This window comes from Cupressus sempervirens, chromosome 8 (genome assembly GCF_028749045.1).
Source record: "Cupressus sempervirens isolate cs-2001-9-10 chromosome 8, ASM2874904v1, whole genome shotgun sequence".
NCBI lineage: Eukaryota > Viridiplantae > Streptophyta > Pinopsida > Cupressales > Cupressaceae > Cupressus > Cupressus sempervirens.
This window is the reverse complement of record NC_143125.1, coordinates 587,397,156-587,421,822: the sequence shown is the minus strand read 5'-3', so window position 1 is coordinate 587,421,822 and position 24,667 is coordinate 587,397,156. Positions and strand designations below refer to the sequence as shown.

At 36.7% G+C, this 24,667-nt stretch overlaps 1 protein-coding gene across 2 annotated transcripts in view; it reads right to left on the bottom strand.

Annotated features, from left to right (window-relative positions):
* Positions 1-24,667, bottom strand: part of LOC149543804 (Stress responsive alpha-beta barrel domain protein) — a 93,169-nt gene that overhangs the window by 58,150 nt on the left and 10,352 nt on the right. Inside the window, exon 3 of one of the 2 annotated variants that reach the window (XM_089798489.1) lies at positions 11,713-11,799. The exons of the other annotated variant lie outside the window; for it this stretch is intronic. Within the exon in view, the coding sequence (XP_089654615.1) occupies positions 11,713-11,799 (87 nt within the window). The remainder of the gene's footprint in view (positions 1-11,712; positions 11,800-24,667) is intronic. 2 annotated transcript variants of the gene reach the window in all.

The following is a 24,667-nucleotide window of genomic DNA, read 5'->3' as shown; positions in this document are numbered from 1 at the left end:
TTTTTAGAGTTGCATGTACTTGTCTATTTGTTGCATGTAATTGCATATGCTTGCATGTTTCTTGCATGTGCTGGTCTACCATGCGAAGTCTCGTGTTTTGCCGCCCTTAAAAAAATCTATTGGGTTTTCATAATTTTTCCCTTAAAAAATAAAAATTGATTTTGTAATTTGGGATTTCCCTATGTGTTTATCATTTTTTCCTCAAATATTATCTGGTGGATTTATAAATTTTTCTTCAAATATTTTTTGCTAGGTTTTTCCCTCAAAAATTATCTGTTGGGTTTTACTGTTTGTCCTCAAAAACAAAGTTTTATATTCTATTATCCATGTCTTGGATTGTATTTGGTTTTGATTGATTTTTCAACTCAAAAATCATGTTGGGTTTTGATCAATTTTTCACCTCAAAATTTGTGTTCAATTTTCATAGACTTTTCTCTTCAAAAATTATGGTTTTTTGCATGTTATCATGATACTTTTACCACGCCCAAAAATTGCAAATGTGAGGTTAATTCAAGAATGAGAAATTTAAAATGTCAAAACTTTCTCTCCCCGAACTCCAACTTTTTCTCTCTACAAACTCCAACTTATTCTCTCTCTACGAAAAGGTTAGAGAGATCGAGTTGGGGAGTTGGAGTTAATGAGTTAACATTTCTCATTCTCTCTCCCCAAACCAATACTCACTCTCTCTCTCCAAACCTTGACCTCCAAAAACCAAAAAAAGTTAAGATTAAAGCTCAAAATACGTGTTTCGGATTAAGAATTGAGAGATGAATTACCTCAAAGGGATGATCAAAGGCAAGTGTATGATGGGAAATATATTTATTGGAAATAGATTTTGAAACAAATACATCCATTCCCTCTCGCAAAAAGCTGCTACATTCCCACTCAACTTCTCAAAGACTTGCAAGCTTTACATGGGCCTCCTCCTTCTCTTGTCGCCATTGTTATATAAACATGATGGTATCTTATGTTCTCTTCAGTGCGGATAAAGTATGGATGTATCCCTTATAATGTAGGCTAAAGACATCTACCGGATCTTAGGCCACAAATTGCATGTTTGGGAAACTAAACTGAGCATTGCCTACTCTAGGCTTGCTTCTAAATCTTACAAAAGAAACCTGAAGCACATCATTGTGTGACCGTGATAATGATGGTCTACTGTATAGAAAGGATGAACGAATCATTTGTGCCAATGTTTTGCTCCTTGTGAGAAGAACCATTTGGAATGCCCATAGGTACGATTTACTCAAAGGATATATGACAAATGTTCAGTAAAATGCCAAATTGGAGTCAAAGAACTTCAAAACAAATCTGCCAAAGGTGAGAGCATGCGACCCGCTGGATGTAATGACAAATTCAAGGGAATCGTCATCGATATAAGACATAGAAATATCTGCCTATCATGAAGGATATGGTGCCCCTCCATTCATGGTAGAAATATGAATTTTCTTGGGAGTGAAATGTTCAACCAACTTCATCGTTGGAGTTCATAAGATAGCTTGAACTTTGTAATTGTCGAAACGTTGTGGGAGACAAAAATACCCAACATAGAGACATGGATAATGTGCGAGAATGTTTGATCGCAGAGTTCTTACACCCACGGTATCTTAGATAGGAAGGTTTATAAGTATTCCATTATAAAATACTTAATTGACGAGTATCAATCGATATAGAATGGAGAAAAGATATCCTGCTCGTTGCAAGCCTCTCTAGCCTCAGTCTTCTTTGTTATCTTTTCTCATGCTCTTTTTTATTGTTCTTTGAATATCGAGATCATTTGGATGTTAAAGATTCAGCCAATGTGCTAGCAGCATTTTGTTTCATTGATTTGGGGTTGAAGACATTCTCCAACTTATCTAATTGACAAATGTCTCTATGTTACAAGATATTGAAAACTGATATCAAAATGTTGATGACATTCTAATATAAGCGTACAGGGAAATGTGCAAATACAATGTGAAAGCATCAAATAAGAAGGTGAATTGTTTGTCACAATCACTTTGTGAAAATCATCTCATTGGCGGTGATCAAAGAATGTGGTGTAGCAGAAACTTTCAGAGCTTCCATGTTGTTGGATGTGAATCTCATCTCCAAGATATGGGCATATTGTAATGGCTGCTGAATACATGCAGGTGCAGTGTCAAATGATGGAAAAATGAGGATTCAAAGAAGATATTATAAATTAAAAATTCTAGACCAAACTTATGGCAGTTCGATGTTGTATAACCAAGTTATTCACAGAAATTACCCAAGAAAGTCCCATGAAGGCAACGAAGAGATCTCGTCTCATGGAGTCAGATGGAGTGTACATTAGATAACATCGTTTCAAGCAAAGGAAAAAGGTTATTATAATATGTGCAAGCATGGTCCATATGTGCTAAGAATCAATACAGGCAGTAGAATGAATATAAGTGGCAGAACATAAGATGAGTTGCACCACCTTTCTAATTAATCTCTCATCCTTTCGATATGTGAACAATTTGGTATCCCAAACAAAGCGCACATGATTGGTTTGATAAAATGTCCACTTGGAGATGCGGATAGTAAAGCATGTTCGTTGGTTTGGTGCAATGCAAAGCCTGCAACACCCTCCTTGCTCATGCCATATTGGGGGCTTTATAATGGCTTTCAAATGCTCACTGAAACAACAATATCACTTCCACCTTTATTGGCATCTTCTCCTCTTAATCTAAGGACTATACAATCTCTCTGTTGCAGCGACATCCCTGTGAAACTGTTATATTGTAAGACCTTTAAAAATTGTGAGAAAACATAAATGGCAAGTGATGATTGATGAGAAATCAAGTATAGCTTCCGGATCAAAGAGTAGGAGCAGGAGATATCAATGATCACACTTGAAAGTTGGAAGTAGGAGTTTCTAAAGTTGTCTTCAGTGTTTGGCTTGTATATATTGTAAAAAGGTCAACTTAGGATTAATATTGGTTTTAGTCAATGCCTTAACTTTTTCCTAGTTATGGTTAAGCATTGAAAGTTAGAGTTTGTTAAAAGTTAGAATTGTTTACGATCCATCCTTGAAATTGTTCAAACTCTAACCTTTTGAGTGGTTATGAACCCGAAAAGTTGGTTATGCTGGAATAGATTATAAATTCATGAATAGCAAGTGCAAAGGGGGGACTTTTTGGACTTCAGAATTCGGGAACAATTATGTTAGAATTTTGACAATAAGACAATTTTTGGAAAGTGTGTACAAATTTTGTCTTTGTAATTGAAAATTTCTCTTATGCTCTCAGTGCAAGAAAATAATGGAAAGCGCATCTAAGTTCTTTTTCTAAAATCTGAATTGTTGAAGCATAAAACTATTGATTCTCCTTGCAGTGAATGTTTTCATGGTATTGTGCAAATGTTCATGAATAATGAATCAGCATGGTGATAATGATCATCTTCAAGCGTAGTTCTTGATTGTCTTTGTTATCAATTTATGTTAATCTAAGAAAGCTGTGAAGTCGTTTGGTGCATTTGTTGTCAGTAGCTTTCTCTTCAATCTTCAAGTTTGAATACATTTTTATTGAAAAATCAAAACTTATATCTTACGAGGGAGCTACCCCTTTGAAACGAAGAGGAAGATTGTAATCTAATGGTGATCAATTGCAATCTCTCCAACTATTGGCATGGTTGTCACTATTCACAAAGTCAGTTTCAAAGGTAACTTCATAGCGACAAATCTATTTACCAACATTGCAGAATCATGCTTACCTGCAAAGTTTGGAGGGTTTGTCAATCTTTCCTCAAAATCATGCCAATTGCTCTCAGTATTTGTCTTTGTCTACAGGGAAGAGAAGCTTTGTTATCCAACATCAAGTTGGATATTTTGTGATGATTTATAGTCAGATGTTTTGTTGATTCTAGGAGGGTTAGTAGCAGACTTATCTCGGTGGCAGAGTCAATGAAGGCGCTTGTCTCTTGTTGCAAAGCATTCTAAAGAAGGGAACACCCTTCTCTATTCTTTTATGGACAAATTTTGGCTTTTTGGCCATTAAAATTTTGCAGATCCAAGGAGGGTCTCAACAGTAGCAAAACGTTTTGAAGAATTTGTGACCAAAAGACATCAGTTAGACAATGACCATTAAATGAGGGTATTTGAATATTAGAATATTTCTTTAATGGTCATCTTAGTTAGTCTTTAGTTTATTTGGTAGTTTCTTCTCCATCTTTAGTTTAGGATTGTTTCTTTTAGAAACATCATCTTTGTAAATCTATATAACGAGCTTTCATCTCCTTTATTTAATACAACAACATCGATTTACCATAACATCGATTTACAAGTCTGATGGTACTTTGAATAAGTACAAAGCTCATTTAGTTGCAAAGGGGCTTATCTCAGCGTCAAGGCATTGATTATAATGAGACCTTTGCTCCTACAGCAAAAATGAACACTATCAGATTAGTCCTAGCCATGGCAACATAATTTGGCTAGAAGGTCCATCAAATGGACATCAAGAGTGCTTTCTTGAATGTTGACCTACAAGAAGAGGTCTACATGACGTAGTCTCCTTGTTTCAAGGTTGCTGGTAAAGAACATTAGGTTCTTAGATTATTGAAAGCTCGTTATGGTTTGAAGGAGGCCCCTTAAGCATGGTACATGAAAAATTGACAAGTACCTCAGTCATCAAGGCTTTCAGAGGAGTTCTTCAGACTCAAATTTGTACATTAAGACTACTGACAGTGACATCATCCTTCTGGTCATTTACGTGTATGATTTGATCATCACTAGCAATTTGGCATTTTTTATTCAAGGAATCAAACAAAGTTTATGCCAGTCTTTTGATATGACTAATCTCGGGCTCATGCATTATTGCCTAGGTGTTGAGCTTTGGCAATCGTCCTCTGGTATATTCATTTCTCAGTCCAAATATGTCATGGCTTTGTTAGACAAATTTTGTATGCAGGACTACAATCCTGCATATACACCCATGGAGAAAGGTTTGAAGTCATCAACCAAGTCTCATTTTCCTCCAGTTGATGATACTATATACAGGCAACTAGTAGGCAGACTCATCTACCTCTCTACTACTAGACCTAATATCAGCTTCGCACTCAGCTACATCTCACGCTTTATAATAGCTCCTAAGGTTGATCATTGGATGGCAGCCAAGTGTGTGCTTCGTTATGTGAAGGGCACTACAAATTATGGACTTTACTCTCGGAGATCTAATCCTAGACATAGTAGTTCCACAGATTCAGATTGGGCGGGTTTTGTTGACGATAAAAAGTCAACTTTTGGATATGGGTTCAGTTTGGGATCTGGTGTCGTCATATGAACCAGTAATATGTAGCACGCAGTTTCTCTCTCCTCTACAAAAAGCTAAATACAGAGGGACAATTAAGGCAGGTTGTGAAGTTGTTTGGCTTCGTTGAATGCTTGGGGATATGCAGATGTCACCAAAAAGACCGATTACTTTAATTGTTGATAATGAAGCTATTATTGTCGATTACTTTCTTTGTTGATAATGAAGCTATTATTAAGTTATCATAGAATCCAGTCTTTCATGAACGAACAAAGCATGTGGTGTTCACTATCACTATATACAGCACCTGGTTGAAGACGTAACAATATCCTTGCAGTATGTTCTTACAGCGGATCAGATTGCAGACATTCTCACCAAGCCTCTTTGTCCAAATAAGTTTGTCAAATTCAAGGATAGCTTAGTGTTGTGGATAGATTAACCATTAAGGGAGTGTATTAAGATAACAGATAGCTTCTATTATTATCTATTATTATTTAATGTTATCTATTTGTAATTTATAGTAAATATTTGAATGTTTCTAATATTTAGTTAGTTGTTAGTTTACTATTAGCTAGAATAAAATGTTTTTATTCTTTACGATCATTTCCTAAGGAAACATCGTTTTTTCTTTTGTATGTATTGATATATTGATCACTGTTAATAACAAGAAAGGATTTTATCAATTACTTTGTAATATGTTTAACACGCCATCAAATTATAAAAAATAATGATAAAGTTATTCATTAAGACAATCTTAATATATAACTTATACTATGAAGCTCTATTAAACAATCCAATCAATCACTAAAGATGCCAAGCACCAGGTGTTTCCACTGCACTGCTAAAAATAATAATCGTCTGCAATTGACTTCTGTAAATAGCAAGTCAATCAATAAAGACCCTCAAAACTAACCATCGTCTCACGAAGGTTGCAATGGTGAATTGACCATGCCAGCTATAGGAAACTGCTAAAATGGGGACATTACATAATTTTTTAAAATTGTTTTAATGGGCAAATTATAATCCTCTATCAGTTGTCTATGAACATTTTAAGTTATAGTAGGCCAAATGTGTTAATTTTGTAAGATCGTTTTCAACACTCCTGATTATTTTTATGTGCTCCAAATGCAGATTTGAATGATATATAAATATTAGTAGAAGAGACATGCCTCTATGGTAATAAATTAATCATCAATTAGACAATATTAATATATACATATATATACATACATATATGTATGTATATGTATATACATATATGTATGTATATACGTACATATATGTATATACATATATGTATGTATATACGTACATATATGTATGTATATACGTACATATATATGTATATACGTACATATATATATATATATACGTACATATATATATATATATATATATATATATATATGTAAGTAGATATATGAGGGTTTGTCTAATTGATGACGTACATATATGTATGTATATACGTACATATATATATATATGTAAGTAGATATATGAGGGTTTGTCTAATTGATGATTAACCAATAAATATGGAAGGATAATCTCTCAGTCAATTCAATCCGACTAAAGCTGCAACATTAACGCTCCCTCTTAGCTAGGGAGGATTGTTATAGAATACATTATGCTCTCAAGTATATAAAGATATCATCTCAATATGATATTCTCGAAATGGCATATTTAAGGATATCTACATATATCCATCACATTAGATGTTACTTTTGATATCATCCGAAGCATGATTCAACAAAAAATATCAATCATATGATATTTATCATACTTATTTCTTTTGGTATGCGCACTAGCATCATGTTCATGATGTCTACCAAAAGAATATGTAATATCCTAGAAAGGATATGTGTATCTGATCTCTGGCACACTCTAAGACAGCAATTGAATGTAGTCTATCAAATAACAATCATAACCTCAGCAACTTAAAGTAATATCCTAGAAAGGATATGTGTTATCTGATCTTCAACACACTAAGAGACAGCAACTGAATGTAATCTATCAAATAACAATCATAATCTCAACAACTTAAAGTAATATCCCAGAAGGAATATGTGTTATTTGATCTCTAGCACACTCCAGGACAACAGCTGAATGTAGTCTATTAGATAGCAGTCATGATCCCAAGGACAATAACTAATGTAGCCCATCATGACAAGTATCATGATCTCTGACACATTCCAGGACAGAAACTTAATGTAGTCTATCATGATACGCTTGTTATCATGATCTTTGGCACATTTCAAGACAACAACTTAATGTAGTCTCCATCATGATAACTAGTCAAGCCATTGTTAAGATCGTCACCTTACAATAGCAACCTCACAACACAAACATCAATAAAAGATCGTCACCTCGCATGATGTTTTCCAATAGAGTCATGTAGTAACTCACATGATATCCACCATGAACCAAGTCAAAGGGTGGATCCACCATATAGCTTCTCATAGAGAGTGGAACAAGGGTTTTCACTTCAAACTTCTCTCTTTCAGAGAAGAATGTATTACAAGGAATTTCACCTCAAACTTCTCCCTCTCAATTTGCAAAATTTTTTGGTCAAATGTTTCTTCTGAGGTAATGTCGGACTCCCTGAAACTAATATTAATCTTCTAACCTCCTCATACAAGATTGTCTTCGATTAAGTGTCAGACTCCCTCTAAATCTGATATCATCCTTCCAATCTCCTAGCAGCAAGTCGTGTCATGCTTCCCTAGTTCAACAAGTATCCTAATAGCACAAGGCCTTCCAGCCTGCATTATGATCACTGGAAATACCATCTCAACATGGTATACTCAATCGGAATCAACACAATCAAAATCACCAAAAGTTTGACTAAAGCATATCTTCTATCTACTCCATCTCTTTGTCCAAGGTTGCCTCTAATGAACTTTAGACTCCGTCTTGATATAGGAGGATGCTTCACAATCTCAATCATCAAGAATATTCGCTTCAAGAGCCTCACTTTATCCAACATAATCATCAAATGACTAATGAATTCTAGATCAAAACTTCTTTATTATGAGATTGATTTCTTCAGTAATATTTGATAGCATATATAAAGTGCCAAACTTCTTTTCCTAGAAGAACATCTCTAGACATAAACGAAAAGATCAAGGCAAATAGCTCTTTATAGTATGTATAGAATTGCAAATAGGAGATAGACTACAATGAGTAGATAAATGTAAAAGATAAGAATACTTATCTACACATGAGGGTCCATAGACATTTGGGAATGGAATTTCTCCTTTCTAAATATGGTTCAAGTGGGAATGGAACATTTGTTATTATCCCCACCCACAATGTAGATTCCCACGTAATCCATTGTACAAAGTTTTCAATCAAGCCCAAATGAGAGACAATCATGCATGAATGATATCAGCATCTATATTTGAAACGACAATTAGATGCCTGCAAACCTCAAATACCTTTCACAATGGTTGTTTGAGATGATGAACAAGAGCTTCCCCGTTCTCTAAAAATTTGTGGCAAAATCTATGCTTTACATCACTCCATCAACTTAGGGCCATTAGAAAGCATGGGGCAACCACATTATTGTCCTTCATGTTTTGATTGTAGCTTAAATCCTTCAATTCGGCACTTCAGTATGCTAGGACAAAAAAATAGAATACAATATATAGTCCAAGCTCATGTTCATTTTAATTATTTCTACTTCAAATATCCATCTCATAGTTATGATGAATTTGTTCCAATAGGTATTATTAAAAAAATGTCACTTAGCCTCTTTCTTGATCCACATCTTCATAAGGTAGTGTATTCTCCACATAGTATATCAACATAATGATATTTGATAAGTTTACTCAATTTCAAGATGTCATTTCTCGAGAGACTCTCAACGGTGTGTTTCAATTTGATCTCATCATAAATATCTCCTTACGCAATATTAATCAACTTTAAATGATTATCTATATATGTTATCCTATTTTAAATTGATTAGAAGTTTCTATATATATATATATATATATATATATATATATATATATATCAGAGTAACGAGAATTGCCGCGATTCGGGCAATTTTGCGATCCGAGGAAGGTTGGGTGATTTTCTCTGACTTGTCAAATCAAATCGCCTAAATCCCCCAAAAATTGGCAAGTTGGTAAAAAATCACCAAAAATCACCAATTTTTTTTACGTATGAGATGGATTTATTTGTTATGTTCCTTGTTCATGTATGTTAGGCTTTAGCTTCTATTCGATGATGTTATAGTGTGTTTAAGTTATATTTAATAAAGGGTGCATGAAATAAGTTTTAAATTATTAAAATCTTTGAATTTCAAGGGTTTTTTTACCTTGCCGATTCATAGGCGATTCACGATTTGAGTAGGCCTTGCCGATTCCGATCCAATTCTGATTTTTGGTTCTTTGATATATATAGTTCCAACTTTAGATGATCATTGATTTCCAGAGTGAACTAACATTTCCCGCTCGAGAATCTTTTTTATTTCACATGACAATGATTTCTACTAATAGAAAATAACTGAAAGAAAACCCTTTTCAATATTTATTACATGTTCAACTAAATTTTCCGGAAATACAAAATGAGATATTTATGCATTGCTAACATTTAACTACTTTCAAACATTCAACAGGAAATAAAGTAATAGCTACTCTTGAAATGAAATAACTATCTAAAATACAAAATGAGATGCTTCTTCTAGATATTCAACTAACAATAAAGTAACAGTTATTCATAAAATAAATGATTTTTATCTTGAAACAAAGTAACTATCTATTCATTCAGAGGTTTAAAGAGCATACAATATAATTGGAGAAATTTCTTTAACTTGTTGTCCAAGCCTCAACATTGGCGAGAGGAGAAGCATTGACATAGGCTTAACCTCCCAACCGCGGATCATTACTTATCCCCACATATTCTAATTTAATAGAACGGCCCTCCCTACCTCGGGATCGGGCTTGGGATGTTCATAAGTCCAGCCATTAGAGTAATTGGGCAGGTTGAAGTCCCAATAGTTATTTTCCAAAATAACTGAAGCGTCTGGACAATCAACAAAGATCACTTGTTTGGCATATCTGCCTAATTCTACCCTGGCCAAGGATTTCAAAATTGGGTCTACAAACCCGATCACCACCAACTCGACTTGACAACATTCTTCGTGAGTGGAACATGCATGAGCTAATGTATTATTAACATGTTATTTATTAATTTTGATGCCATTCTTGTTTTGTAGATTCTCTACACCTCCTCACTATTTTCAAGCTACCAAGCCGGTGATTCCTAGGTGCTATCAAATTATAATCATGGTGTTACTTTACACCTTCTTCACCATATACTGGCATCATCGCCCGGTGAATTCCTCGGTGTTCTAATTTCAAGATCTCCATTGTAAAATACATATCTGGATGTAATTGGTTCTAAACTGAGATGGTTGATTTTTACATAAACTTTCATGTCATGGATTACATCAAAGATACAAAATAAATCTATTTACTATCCCATGTATTCAGATGAAACTACAGATTTCATATTATGAATTTAGTGTCTCTAACAACACACTATTGACGTTATACTAAGAAAAGTAATAACAAGGAACCAGCGGTGTGTGAGATATAATCTGATTGAGACGTATTTAACTTCGCAGGTAAAGAACATAAGAAATACTTGGGTTACGGCACATGCCTTACGTGACTTCACCAACGAATTCTGGACAGAGCTTGCGCTTGAAACAAAAGGCGTTGATCCTGTTCTGAGACCTGCGGCAAGGTAAGAAATAGAATGGTTCGGACAGTAAGGTATCGGGTTTTGAGCTCTACAATTTTGAAGAATACTAGCAGCAAGGAGTTCGAAAACAAAATGGAAAAGGAATGCTGATATACGATTATGAAGGTCTATGTTATAGAGACGAGCCTGACTCTACGGCTTCCTTCAGTTATAAGATTCTATTCGAAAACCATTCAAATCAATTTTAAAAGAAAAAAAAAAAAAGGAGGGAAAGAAAGAAAGAAAAATAGGAAGTTTACAAGTTATTATTATTTTATTATTATTATATGTTCTTATCTATGTACATGTGTATGTATTAATAAGGTGGCATCATTAGATTATAATTTATAATGTATTGGTGTCATCTTATTTTTATTTACATACGTTCGTATTTAAGAATGTAAAATGATAGTTAGGCAAAAGCCTACAACACAACGGTAACTTGCGAGCCTCTTATGTGGGAGGTCTTGGGTTCGAATCTACCTTCGCTTAACATATAAAAATAATTAATTCCAACAAATAATTCGGAGGTTTACCAATTAAAAAAAAATGTAAAATGATAGTTAAATAATAATAATATTTGATAATTCTTTAAAGGTAAGAATTTATGTTTATTAAACATTATTCATTATAATGTTCCTTTTATAGCTCATGCGGTTCCACCATGTAATTTGTTGTCAAGTCCTAGTAATCTTGCCAAGATAGTTTTAGGTCAAACCTGTCGATTCTAATGACTGGACTATTCGACCATCCCCTTCCGATGACCCTATTTAGCAATGCTTCCCCTCTCTCTTCATTCTTCTTCCTGTAATCATTCAAAACAACATCCTCGCCAAGACATCAATTCAAGATCCAAATTATCTAGTGACCATTAAAAATTTCATCAACGTCAAAATAACTAACTTTTTTCACATGTTCATCTTATATTCAACGGCTATAATTAAATAATTCACTTTCACATGATCAAGAAGAAATAAATTGATACAGCGTCTAGAATTAACTAACTCACTTCCACATGATCAGGAAGAATTAAATTGATACAATGGCTAGAATTAACTAACTTTCACATGATCGAGAAGAAATAAATTGATACAACGGCTATAATTAACTAACTCACTTTCACATGATCGAAAGAAATAAATTGATACAATGGCTATAATTAACTAACTCATTTTCACATGATTAGGAAGAAATAAATTGTTACAATGGCTATAATTAACTAACTCCATTTCACATGATATTGATTCGTTAAATCAACGGCTAAGTTCAATTTAAAATTTAGGGCAAAAATTTGGGATGTAACATATTACCACAACTGAAGACTACCTTCTTTGTGAGTTGTGACAACCTTCAAAACTATTGATGCCTCTACTAGATGTGGTTTTCATTAAGTTTCTAAAATGATTATCTAAAAAAAGGATTCGTTGAATAGGCCCTAGAACATTCAGACAGATTTCAAAAGCCAAAAATGGAAAGCATGATAGCATTGATCAAAGCCCAACTTAATTGTCCACGAGGCCCAATATTGAGATGTCCCTTGCTAATCAAACTGATAATATACTAGGGAATTTTTTATTTTTTTTAATGTTTTTGGTTAAATAAAAATCTAACTCCTTGACACATATAAAGAATAACTTCTGTAAAATTCCCTTTATTCAACAATTTATATATGATACTGAAGTTACAATAGCAGAATATATATAAGGGAACGTTTGGAACCTAGATAAATGTGAATCGCCAATGGTTCTTCAAACCCCTTATTTGCTGCCGATAGAAGACAGTCCAACTGTATTGAACCCTCGAAAAATGCAACCGGTGAATAAATCGTCACCAATTCCTTAGAATATGTCTACCGGAATCCAACGCAGACTTAGTGAATGAAACCTGAGGATGGTTGCCAGTAAATCGTTCAACCCCTGAAGTGATCGAGCTGATGAATCGCCCAAGTTCAGACCCAAATTTCGCTTCCAAATCTCATCACGGAAATTGGCGCCTGCGAGTTTATTGATGCCTGAATTTTCGTCCAAGCGACAATACTTTATGGTGCCGAATTGATCAAAAGGGGAGTCGCCGGAAATCCACTGACCCCGCACTTATTTGCCTTGAAGGAAGACGCTGCCTGTATTTCTTTCGCTATTGACTGAATTTCCTCCCTTTCGTCATGAGATGTAAATCAGACTCTAGTCTGATTCCGACTGATATTCTTGCTCCCACGGTAGATTTCTTCAATCCTGCACTAACTTGAATGCCGGCAATTTATTCCTCTCAGTTAATTGATAATGCAAAAAAAACCTTCACTTGGCCTTAGGCCACTGATTTCAACCCTAACGAGATGACTGTAATGTCACATCCAGTTTTGCAATAATTCGGGTGATATCTCACACCCTCAAAATTGCTTATCGATGGGAGTTTTCGTTCCCAAAGATAACTCGAGAATTTGCAGACCAAATGACTACAAATTGCTCCAACTGAAGAAGAAGTAGAATCCACAAACCGCTTGTCTCCAATGGGTGCCCCCTGCCCTCTATTTATTTACTTTTTGAGAAACCACTGGAAGCTTCCAAAACAACTTATTATAATAACTTATTATAGTGTCTTTAATTATAACTTTATAAAGTTAAAGTACAATCTCAATTCGATATTAAAACAAGTAGGCCCCACTTACTGGATAATAACTTTCTGAGAGCATGAATGTAATCATCTGTCAACAGAATGACTCTCTTTCCAAATCACTTGCTTATGAGAGTCAATGATAGGCAAATCCCCGGTAAAGTTATGTCACTAGAAAGGGGACATGACAGTCCGCCCTTCCTGAAATTGCTTGTCCTCAAGCAATCTCAAAGCTGGATGCTACAAAACTGTTTCATTTTCCCAAGTGGCATCTTCAACTAGAAGATCTTTCCATTTAACCAAGTACTCTCTGATTACCCTTCTGCGGAGCTCTTTTTCCCTACTTTCCAAAATGAATTCCGGCACTAAGATCAATTTCCCTTCATCATCCAAAGGGGGTAATACTGTAGAAGGTACCACATTCTGTCCCAGCGCCTTTTTGAGGCGCGACACATGAAACACATTATACACTTTGCTATCTGCTGGAAGCTCAAGCTCATAAGCTAATTCCCCTATTCGTCTGGTGATCCTGAAAGGCCCATAATATCTAGGCTTAAGCTTTTCTGACCCGCTTCTTTTAAGAGTGGATTGCCGAAAGGGCTGAAGCATGAGGTAAACCATGTCACCAACCTCAAAGCTTCTTTCAGTTCTCTTCTGATCTGCATATTGCTTATATTGATTCTGTGCCCGAGCAATATTATCCCGGAGAGTGCTAATAATGTCTTTACTCTCTTGAATCAAATCCCCGGCACGTGGAACCCGGATATCCCCCATCAGCAAATCAATAAAGCTCGGTGCATCATACCCATATAATGCTTGGAAAGGTGTCATCTGAATTGACATATGAAAAGTGGTATTGTAACAATATTCACACAAATAAATCCATCTTACCCAAGCCTTCTGCTGATCAGCCACGTAGTTCCTCAAGTAGCCTTCCACCCACTTGTTTACTATCTTCGTCTGTCCATCAGTCTACGGGTGATAACTAGTACAGGGTGTGAGTTCAATGCCGCATAATCGAAACACCTCCTTCCAAAAATGACTCAAGAATCTACTGTCCCTGTCACTGACAATACTACAGGGTATCCCATGTAACCTAAGAACCTCTTTGAAGAATACCTCAGCTACCTGTACTGCTGTATAAGTCGTGGTGATGGGAAAGAAGTGAGCATATTTCGTTAGTCTATCCACCACCACATAAATGCAATCGCGTCCCTGAGCCTTGGGCAACCCTGTAATGAAATCCATGGATATGCATTCCCACTTCTGTCTCGGGATGGGTAGTGGTTGTAGGAGTCCTACTGGGAAGGTGTGCTCCTGTTTATTCTGTTGACATACAGAACACTCATGAACATACTGCAATACATCCTTCTTGAGTCCTTTCCATGTAAACCGTTCCCGCACCTGTCTATATGTTTTAAAGTACCCTGGATGACCAGCTATAGGTGAATCATGAAGAGCCCGCATAATAGACCGTTTCACCTTCGATCCTGGGACTAAAGAGATCCTGCTCTTGTAAATGATCAAGTCATCCACAAGTGAATACCTAGGGTCAACAATTGTCCCATCAACTATCCCAGATGCCCAAGAGTCTCTAACATATTCTGCAACAATCAACTGCTTCCAATCCTCAGAGATCTCAATCATCGCATTAAGATGTGGCCTACGTGACAAGGCGTCTGCTACAACATTCTGAGTGCCTTTAACATATGATATATCGAAGTCGTACGCCTGCAGCTTACTCACCCATTTTTGTTCTCTATCATTGAGATCTCTCTGCCCAAGGAAATGTCTCAAACTGTTGTGGTCAATTTTTATACAAAACTTACCACCTACTAAATACTGCCTGAACTTAACTAATGCATGCATGATAGCTAACATCTCCTTGTCGTAAATGCTGAATGATTTCTTTGGCCCACGGGGTTTCCTACTCTCATATGCAATAGGGTGTTTGTCTTACATCAAAACAGCCCCAATACCATCTCCTGAGGCATCACACTGAAGTTCAAATGGCTTTGAGAAATCGGGCAATGCTAGTACTGGGCATGAAGTCATGATCTCCTTAAATCTGTCAAAACAAGCCTGTGCCTTGGCTGTCCAAACAAAAGCTCCTTTCTTAAGCAAATCTGTCATAGGAGCCGCATGTCGCGAATATCCGCAAACAAATCTGCGATAGAAGCCACATAAACCAAGGAATCCTCTCAGCTGGGTTAGGTTCTCAAGAATAGGCCACTCCACAATTGCACGAATCTTATCAGGATCCATCCGTACTCCTTCTCTGCTGATAATATGACCTAAGTATAATAACTCGGTCATTCCCAAGTCACATTTGGATTCTTTGGCATATAAAGACTCTGCCTACAAGGTCTTTAATACTGTCTCTAAATGCTCCATATGCTCATGCCATGTCTGACTATATACCAAGATATCATCAAAGAAAACCAACACAAATTTCCTCAGCTGATGATGGAAGACCTTATTCATGGTGGACTGGAAAGTAGCTGGTGCATTGGTCAACCCGAATGGCATCACTACAAACTCAAAGTGTCCACAATGACATCTGAAGACAGTCTTCTCTATGTCTTGTTCTCTGACTCTAATCTGGTGGTAACCGGATCTCAGGTCTATCTTACTAAAGTAGCATGCCCCATGTAGTTCATCTATCAACTCATCAATTCGTGGAATAGGATATCTATTCTTAATGGTCTTCTTATTCAACATTCTGTAATCAATGCACATCCGTAGAGAACCATCTTTCTTTTTTACCAAAACTACTGAAGAAGCAAAAGGAGACTTACTAGGTCTAATGTATCCCATTGCGAGAAGCTCCTTGATGGTTTTTTCTATTTCATCTTTGAGCCTCTTTAAATGTCTGTATGGAGTGATCATAACTGGTTTAGCACCTTCTTCTAATTCGATGATGTGCTCAATCCCTCTATCAGGTGGTGTTCCAGGTGGAATATCGTTGAATACCTTACTATACTTTTCCCTCAATATCTGGATGTCTGGATGATATTCCGTCTTTTGTTGTTCCTCCTTTGTAGGCATGAGAGTACACACGGTTGCCCATTCAATATCGTTATGCCTCACCAACCTTTCCAATCTTCTGAGAGAAATAGTTCAGATATCACTATTCCTGATCGCTCTCAACACATGTTGCTTCCCATCTACCTCAAACTTGATCTCCATGTCCTTGAGACGGAAAGTGACTTCGTCCAATAAACGTAACCATGCCATACCCAAAACGATATCCAAGTCGCCCATATTGACCACATGGTAATCTGCTTTAAACTCATAATTATTCAGACGTAAAGGCATGTCTCTGACCATTCTATTGCACTTAAGAGTGTATCCATCGGCAACCTGTACTCGAAGACCCTCAAACTCCTCTGTCTTGATTCCACGGTGCTCAACCAATCGTGTATCAATGAAGTTGTGTGTGGCACCTGTATCAAGCAATGTGATCACCTTCTGCCCTGCTAGAACACCATGTAACCTAAAAGATCCCTCCTGCTGAATACTAGACAAATGGCCCCGCTGTAAATGTAACTCAATTTCTTCCTTTTGTTCTGAATTTCCTGTTTCTCCTTCAGGTTCTGAACTACTGTGATCATCCTCATTTGCTGCACTGTCGGAATCTGACCCTTCGTAATATGCCCACATAACTCTGTTGGCCTTTCCTTTAGGTCTCAGAGGACAATCATGGTCCCTTTCATATGGGCCTTTGCAATAGAAGCATAGTTTCTTTCTGCGCAAATCGTTTAATGCTTCTGCATCCAAGGGTGATTTTCCTTTGGTTTCAATACTCTTCCCTTTATTCTTATCAAACTTCTTATTGTCTCTGAAAGAAGTAGTACTCTTGGTAGTGAACCTACTTGAAGATGCTATTAGCTCCATACTCCGTGCTTTCCTCATGGCCTCCTGAAGTGTTGGTGGATCAAATGCCTTAATCCACCCCTTAAGGGGTTCGGACAATCCTTCTATGAATAGGATAACCAACCGTCTCTCAGACACATCCTGTACCATAACTGACAACCTCTGAAATTCACTAATATAAACCTCCAAATTGCCTGACTATCTTAACTGAGCGAGGTCGCGAAAATAAATCTCCGGATCTTTTTTATCAAAACGTTCAACCAATCTGTCCACAAAGTCCTGGTAAGATGTCACCTGGTTGTGTTGCAACGTAACCATCCCGTGTGACCACCAATCATGAGCTGCTCCCTCCAAATGCAAAGTGGCATATCTGATGGCATCTATCTCTGACATAGGCCTCAATGCCAGGAATGTATCCAACTTATGAACCCAAGCCTGTGCTGTCATCTGACCACTACCATCAAAAGATGGTAAAGTGAGTTTGCTAACAGCTCGCTGCAACTCACTATCATGTCCTCCTCTAGACCTCCTATTCTGACGGTTGCTCCTCATATGCTCTCTCCTTTGGTTCAAATAGCGATCAAAGTTCAATAGTTCATGCACATGCGGGGGTAATGCCTGCCATTCTGCAGTAGCAGCTCTGAGATCATCCTGGAAATCATCTGGCAAATCATCTTCTCCTATCTCCTGAGCCTCCTCCCTTAGGAAGGTGGGATGAGTAGGCCTATTTGCTGTCCATGATCTGCCCCTAGGAGCACCCTGTGAGCCTACCACACTTCTATTATCATGATCAGGTGTACCTCTACCTTGTTCCTGAATCTTGGGCTGAACAACTCTCTCCATTATGGTAGTCAAAGCTTGTAGTGACTGAGCTATTTCTTGCTGTCCGGTAGTCATGATTCTGTAAAACTCTCTGGTTTCATCATCATCAACTCTGGGAAATCTCGGTGGACTCTGTGATTGTCTTTCACCCATATTTCTACCCTTAAATATTGTTCTCGTGCGAATATAATATCTGGGATATGATTGCATAAGATGTCCTACCCAACAGGATGGCAGGAACACTGCTCTGATACCACTGAGATGTCCCTTGCTAATCAAACTGATAATATACTAGGGAATTTTTTTTTTTTTTTAATGTTTTTGGTTAAATAAAAATCTAACTCCTTGACACATATAAAGAATAACTTCTGTAAAATTCCCTTTATTCAACAATATATATATGATACTGAAGTTACAATAGCAGAATATATATAAGGGAACGTTTGGAACCTGGATAAATGTGAATCGCCAATGGTTCTTCAGACCCCTTATTTGTTGCCGATAGAAGACAGTCCAACAGTATTGAACCCTCGAAAAATGCAGCCGGTGAATAAATCGTCACCAATTCCTTAGAATATGTCTGCCGGAATCCAACGCAGACTCAGTGAATGAAACCTGAGGATGGTTGCTAGTAAATCGTTCAACCCCTGAAGTGATCGAGCTGATGAATCGCCCAAGTTCAGACCCGAATTTCGCTTCCAAATCTCATCACGGAAATTGGCGCCTGCGAGTTTATTGATGCCTGAATTTTCATCCTAGCGACAATACTTTATGGTGCCGAATTGATCAAAAGGGGAGTCGCCGAAAATCCACTGACCCCGCACTTATTTGCTTTGAAGGAAGACGTTGCCTGTATTTCTTTCGCTATTGACTGAATTTCCTCCCTTTCGTCATGAGATGTAAATCAGACTCTAGTCTGATTCCGACTGATATTCTTGCTCCCACGGTAGATTTCTTCAATCCTGCACTAACTTGAATGCTGGCAATTTATTCCTCTCAGTTAATTGATAATGCAAAAAAAACCTTCACTTGGCCTTAGGCCACTGATTTCAACCCTAACGAGATGACTGTAATGTCACATCCAGTTTTGCAATAATTCGGGTGATATCTCACACCCTCAAAATTGCTTATCGATGGGAGTTTTCGTTCCCAAAGATAACTCGAGAATTTGCAAACCAAATGACTACAAATTGCTCCAACTGAAGAAGAAGTAGAATCCACAAACCGCTTGTCTCCAATGGGTGCCCCCTGCCCTCTATTTATTTACTATTTGAGAAACCGTTGGAAGCTTCCAGAACAACTTATTATAATAACTTATTATAGTGTCTTTAATTATAACTTTATAAAGTTAAAGTACAATCTCAATTCGATATTAAAACAAGTAGGCCCCACTTACTGGATAATAACTTTCTGAGAGCATGAATGTAATCATCTGTCAACAGAATGACTCTCTTTCCAAATCACTTGCCTACGAGAGTCAATGATAGGCAAATCCCCGGTAAAGTTATGTCACTAGAAAGGGGATATGACAAATATCCACTCTCATGTTCCTTATCCTTGACTACGCGCGATATGCATACATGTAGTGGTCTGACTTGGTGGTGGTTCTCATGATCAAAAACAATAATACCTATGTTGAATCACAATCATGATCTTGACGCAATCAATAAAACAAAGTGGCATTTCATCAGCGGATGTGATAAAGGTCTTCACTCACAAAACCAATGACTCCCAGTGTCCTATCCAGTTGTAATCTAAAAGAATAATTCATAGACTTATAAGGCTCGTTACTCTCACCATAAGATCTCCTTTATCCTTAGTTAATTCCAGATCCTTGCCCATGGATTATGCTTGCCTTAGAGTCTTAGACTCATTATGATTTTCGATGATGGCCAGTTTGGTGCTAACTATCTCCATATCACGGGTGTAGTTTGTCATCCTTATATACACAGTCAACTTTTCACTATTACAAGACATCCAAGTTCCATATCTTTGTGGTGGGGTATTGTGGAGATCAATATTGAATGTACAGATCATGTTAAAGTTTTGCTGCCAAAGACGCAAGCAATGTTGTTGCCTTTAAAATTTAATGCTTGCTTCACTACAACCAATGATCCTTATTGTCTTCTTTCACCAATTTATTTCCTGCTACACGCATAACTCTACCAAGCCCAAGCTTCAATGTCATCTTACATATTATCACCAGAGATGAACCCAACTTCAAATATCATGTCATAAAATCAAAAATAACTTCTCAACTCTTCTAAATTATTCAAGGCAAAAGGCAACCCATGTTAGCATTAGCATCCCACTAATACAATCTATCTTATCAATAACCAATTTGGATTCTATAGCACATCCTTGTCACAGCAAGTAGGGTTAACAGAAAACTCATTGGGAAGCATGTACTTAAAAGTTCATATATAAACCATTCTCTGTTGAACTGAATCTACCTTACTCACAAGTCACTGATTATATTAGGTGCTTGATGGATTAGTAGCTTGTACACTGGTTGTCGAATGGTGTATAAAGATTCCATATGGAACCTTCTGCAATGAACCCCATATCTTCCTCTTTATGGCTGTCTGGACTCTTCTCCATATTCAATGTTTTGGTCATAGCTTTGCTCATGTCTGTTGTTATACTTCTTCTCCTCCGTGTTGTGTCCACCCATTTATCTTCTTCCAATCTTCTATATATCTCCCAGTCATGATAATGTAATCTACAGATATTATTAAACGGTCATGTTCCATATCACTGTCCCACTCTCACTGTTACTGGGTCCTGCAACTTTTGTTAATTGGAACGCATGTTGTTGTGTCCTGTTGAAGATGTTGGAACTGCCTTCCTTCTTCCCCATAATTGTTCTTAATCATTTCTGTTTTCTAAATTTGCAGCCTGCCGCTCTAATACCCTGTTAGTTTTGTAGGATCATTTTCTGCACCTGTAATAACACTCCTGATTATTTCTGTGTGTTCCATATGCAAATTTGAATGTTATATAAATATCAGTAGAAGAGACATGTTTCTATGGTAATAAAGTAATCATCAATTAGACAGTATTAATCTATTACATATAGATATACATATATATATATAAGGGTTTGTCTAATTGATAATTAACCAATAACCATAGAAGGATATCCTCTAGGTCAATTCAATCCGACTAAAGCCACAACATTAACAAAATGTGTCAGTAGAACTATTTTTGTTACTATACTACCTATTGTTTCACTCGGTTTACAATATTGTGTTTCAGTAACTCTCGTTTCAACCTCACAAGCCACTTACCCACTAAAAATTATAGGCATTTTTTATTGACAAAATGTCTTTAAATATTCACTATGGTTACATTATAGAATGTCTACAGTTGTGGTGTGATCAAAGTTACCAAATATATGGACATCCATATTTTCCTTTTTAACTCTATACTAAAAAAGTGTTTAACACAATAAAAATATACATAAACATAGGAATTTCTTTTTTTCTAAAGGTAAAATGTAATTTTAATAAATCATGGTAGTTTTATTATAATGTTATCTATCCACTTATGTTTCCATTATTATAAATTATTATTTTTAAACTATAAAATTTACCATATTCTTTGTACTTATGGTATTTCCTCTCTAGACCATTTTTCTTTTTTCTTTTGTATATTTAAGGCTGACATACAAAATCGTACAAAGTAGCTACCTTCTATGGGAACAATATAAATTCATAAACAGAATCATACCATTTCCAAGCTACCAAGAGAAAGTTGGAATGCAAAGTCATCATAGATAACCACTAGTTGTGGTTAAGTCATCAAATAGTGTTGGGTCATCATAGATGCTCATGTAAATAGTAAGTCATTTAGGTGACTTACCAAAAATAGTAATTTTGGCAAGTGTATTACATGTAAGTCACACTTACTAAATTTAGTAAGTGGTCTGTAAATTGGACTCTACAACTTGGTTGTTATATGCAACTCAAAGTCATGATTATTCGTATATTTTGGACATTGTTGTAACTATGAAAAATCCTAAGAAATAAAGTTGAGAGACATTTGCCCGTGGTTTATTACTAGTATATTTTTACTAGATTTTTCCACATAAATTTTGTGATGTGTGTGTTTTCTCTTCTCTGCATTCTACACTACTTAATTTCATTATAGAAGATACAGTCCTACCCGTGGCCTATACCATTGAGTGAGCATCATAAACATTAAAAGGAATAGTTATATATAGAATGGAGTGACATCATCAGCAGGCACAGAATGGTAACTTGGGGGATGGTCATGATGGCTCTGTTATAAGTTGAGAATTATAGAAAAGTTGAGGATTTCCTTGGAGATCACCACAGAGGGCTTGGATGGATTCCAAAAAAAGAAGCAAGATGGAGTATGGAGGTTTGGATGTCTACTGCAAGGAAGAGATCTTCAATGCAGAGATGGGGTGGGGCTTAAGTTTTCTCAGGCGAGGCCTCAAGCTTTGCGAAGACCGAGAAGAGAATGTGCAGGCCTAACGAAACACAAGCGACAAAAACCCTAACTAAAGAGAAAGAGACTAGGAAAGAAGGCTTTCTTTATAAAAAGTGGTCCCAGGCCTGCCTTGACAAGGTTTTAACAATAGTGTTCAAAGACTTAGGGCAACATAGCCTTGATTAAAACCCTACCTGATGGGTTCTTTCTGGTGATATGCGACCACTTAGCAGACAAAGAATGGGTTTTGAACAAAGGGCCAATTATGATTGTTGGGTAGGGTTATATATAAGGGAACTAGTCTCTGAACTTTGACCTGCTAAAGACAAAAATAGGGGTCTCCACATGGATTCACCTATAAAACCTGCCTCAGGAATACTGGGAATGTTCCACTCTTGAGAAAATAGGGAACAAGCTAGGACAGTTTACTAGGAGCAGATGAAACAATTAAACAAAAGGATCAGAGTTTACGGTAGGCTGTGTATTCTCTCAAATCATTTCCCATTGGTACCAAAATAGATAGAGAGATGGTCAAATCGAGGGGTGCGTAAACAGAGGATAGAGGTCAAAAAATTTAAAAAATCGTTGCTACTTGCAAAATTTGTAGAAAAAGTGGTCATTCAACAAAGGAAAGCATTAGTAATAACAAAGGAAAGGAAAAGATAATGGCCTTTCAAATAGAAATCTGAGTTCAAGTTGTCAAAGAAAGTCATAGAGTGAGAAGGAAGATGCATTAGATAAAGGGGACGAGGGTATTCTTTTCCATAACCAAGGGTCAGTTATGTCTAACAGTATGGAGATGGAAAAGTTTCCTTCGGCTTTTGGAAAAGCCCTTTGACCAGTTATTAGTAAGCCTGAGGATGGAAGGATGTTGGTACCAAATAGAGAAGGGGGAGGCAATCGTCATCTCTAGAGAAATGGAGACGATAGGGTATGCATTGTTGTCCGACAAGAGAAAAAAATTTCTACTATGGATAAGGAGGGCTTGGTATTAGCTGAAGAGCTAAATGAAAACCATTTGCTAATGTCACATATGGACCAGATACAAGGTTTGGAGTGGGCTCAAGAGATATGGTTTCCACTTTCTCAATTTATGATCGATTGGAATACGGGCTCTCAAGAATGCAAAAGGGTACTTAGTCTTTCAACCAAGGTGTATGTTAGGATGAGTCCGATTCAAATTCATTTGTCCCCTGAGATTGGTATAAGCAAGTACAGCCCTTGGAATTTGTCCTTGCCCAATTTGATTTCTCCTTCTCCAAGCAAACAATAGAATACTAGGAGACAAAAAGTTAAGATTCATTTTTCTGAGAAAGAAATGGAGAAGTTACATTTAGAATCAGATGTGGATGACTTCTGGACCTTGTTGAAAAATAAGGTATCTTAGAGAAGAGGACAATATGCCAAACCCTCTCCAATGTTGCAAAAGTGAAAGTGGGAGAGAAGCGGAAGAGAGAGGGGAAATCCATCAAAACTCTACTAGAATTGGCAATAAGTGCTAATGGCTTGAGGAAATATAGATATTGTAAATGGGTTACCCTTCCTAGCTCATCATGAAGGCCATATATTGGAATGTCAGGGGTTGTAATGCCCCTTACAAGAGGCATGTGATCAAACATTGCTTTGATCATGCTTCACCAAACATTTTTTTGCTGCAGAAAACAAAAACTGGAAAAGAGGACATTGGTCACTTTCTCAACTAGATGTCAATATGGGGTGGAGCCTTTGTGGAAGCAGAAAGAACGGCAGGGGGCTTAGGATTCTGGTGGAGGTGTAGGAGCATTGAGATTGAACTATTGGAATAGAAGAAACATTGGCAACTGGTGAAAGTAAGGTCTCTCTTAATATGAACCAACTGTTATTTTTTAATGTGTATGGGTCCTCCAATAAAGGCTCAGGGAAAGAAC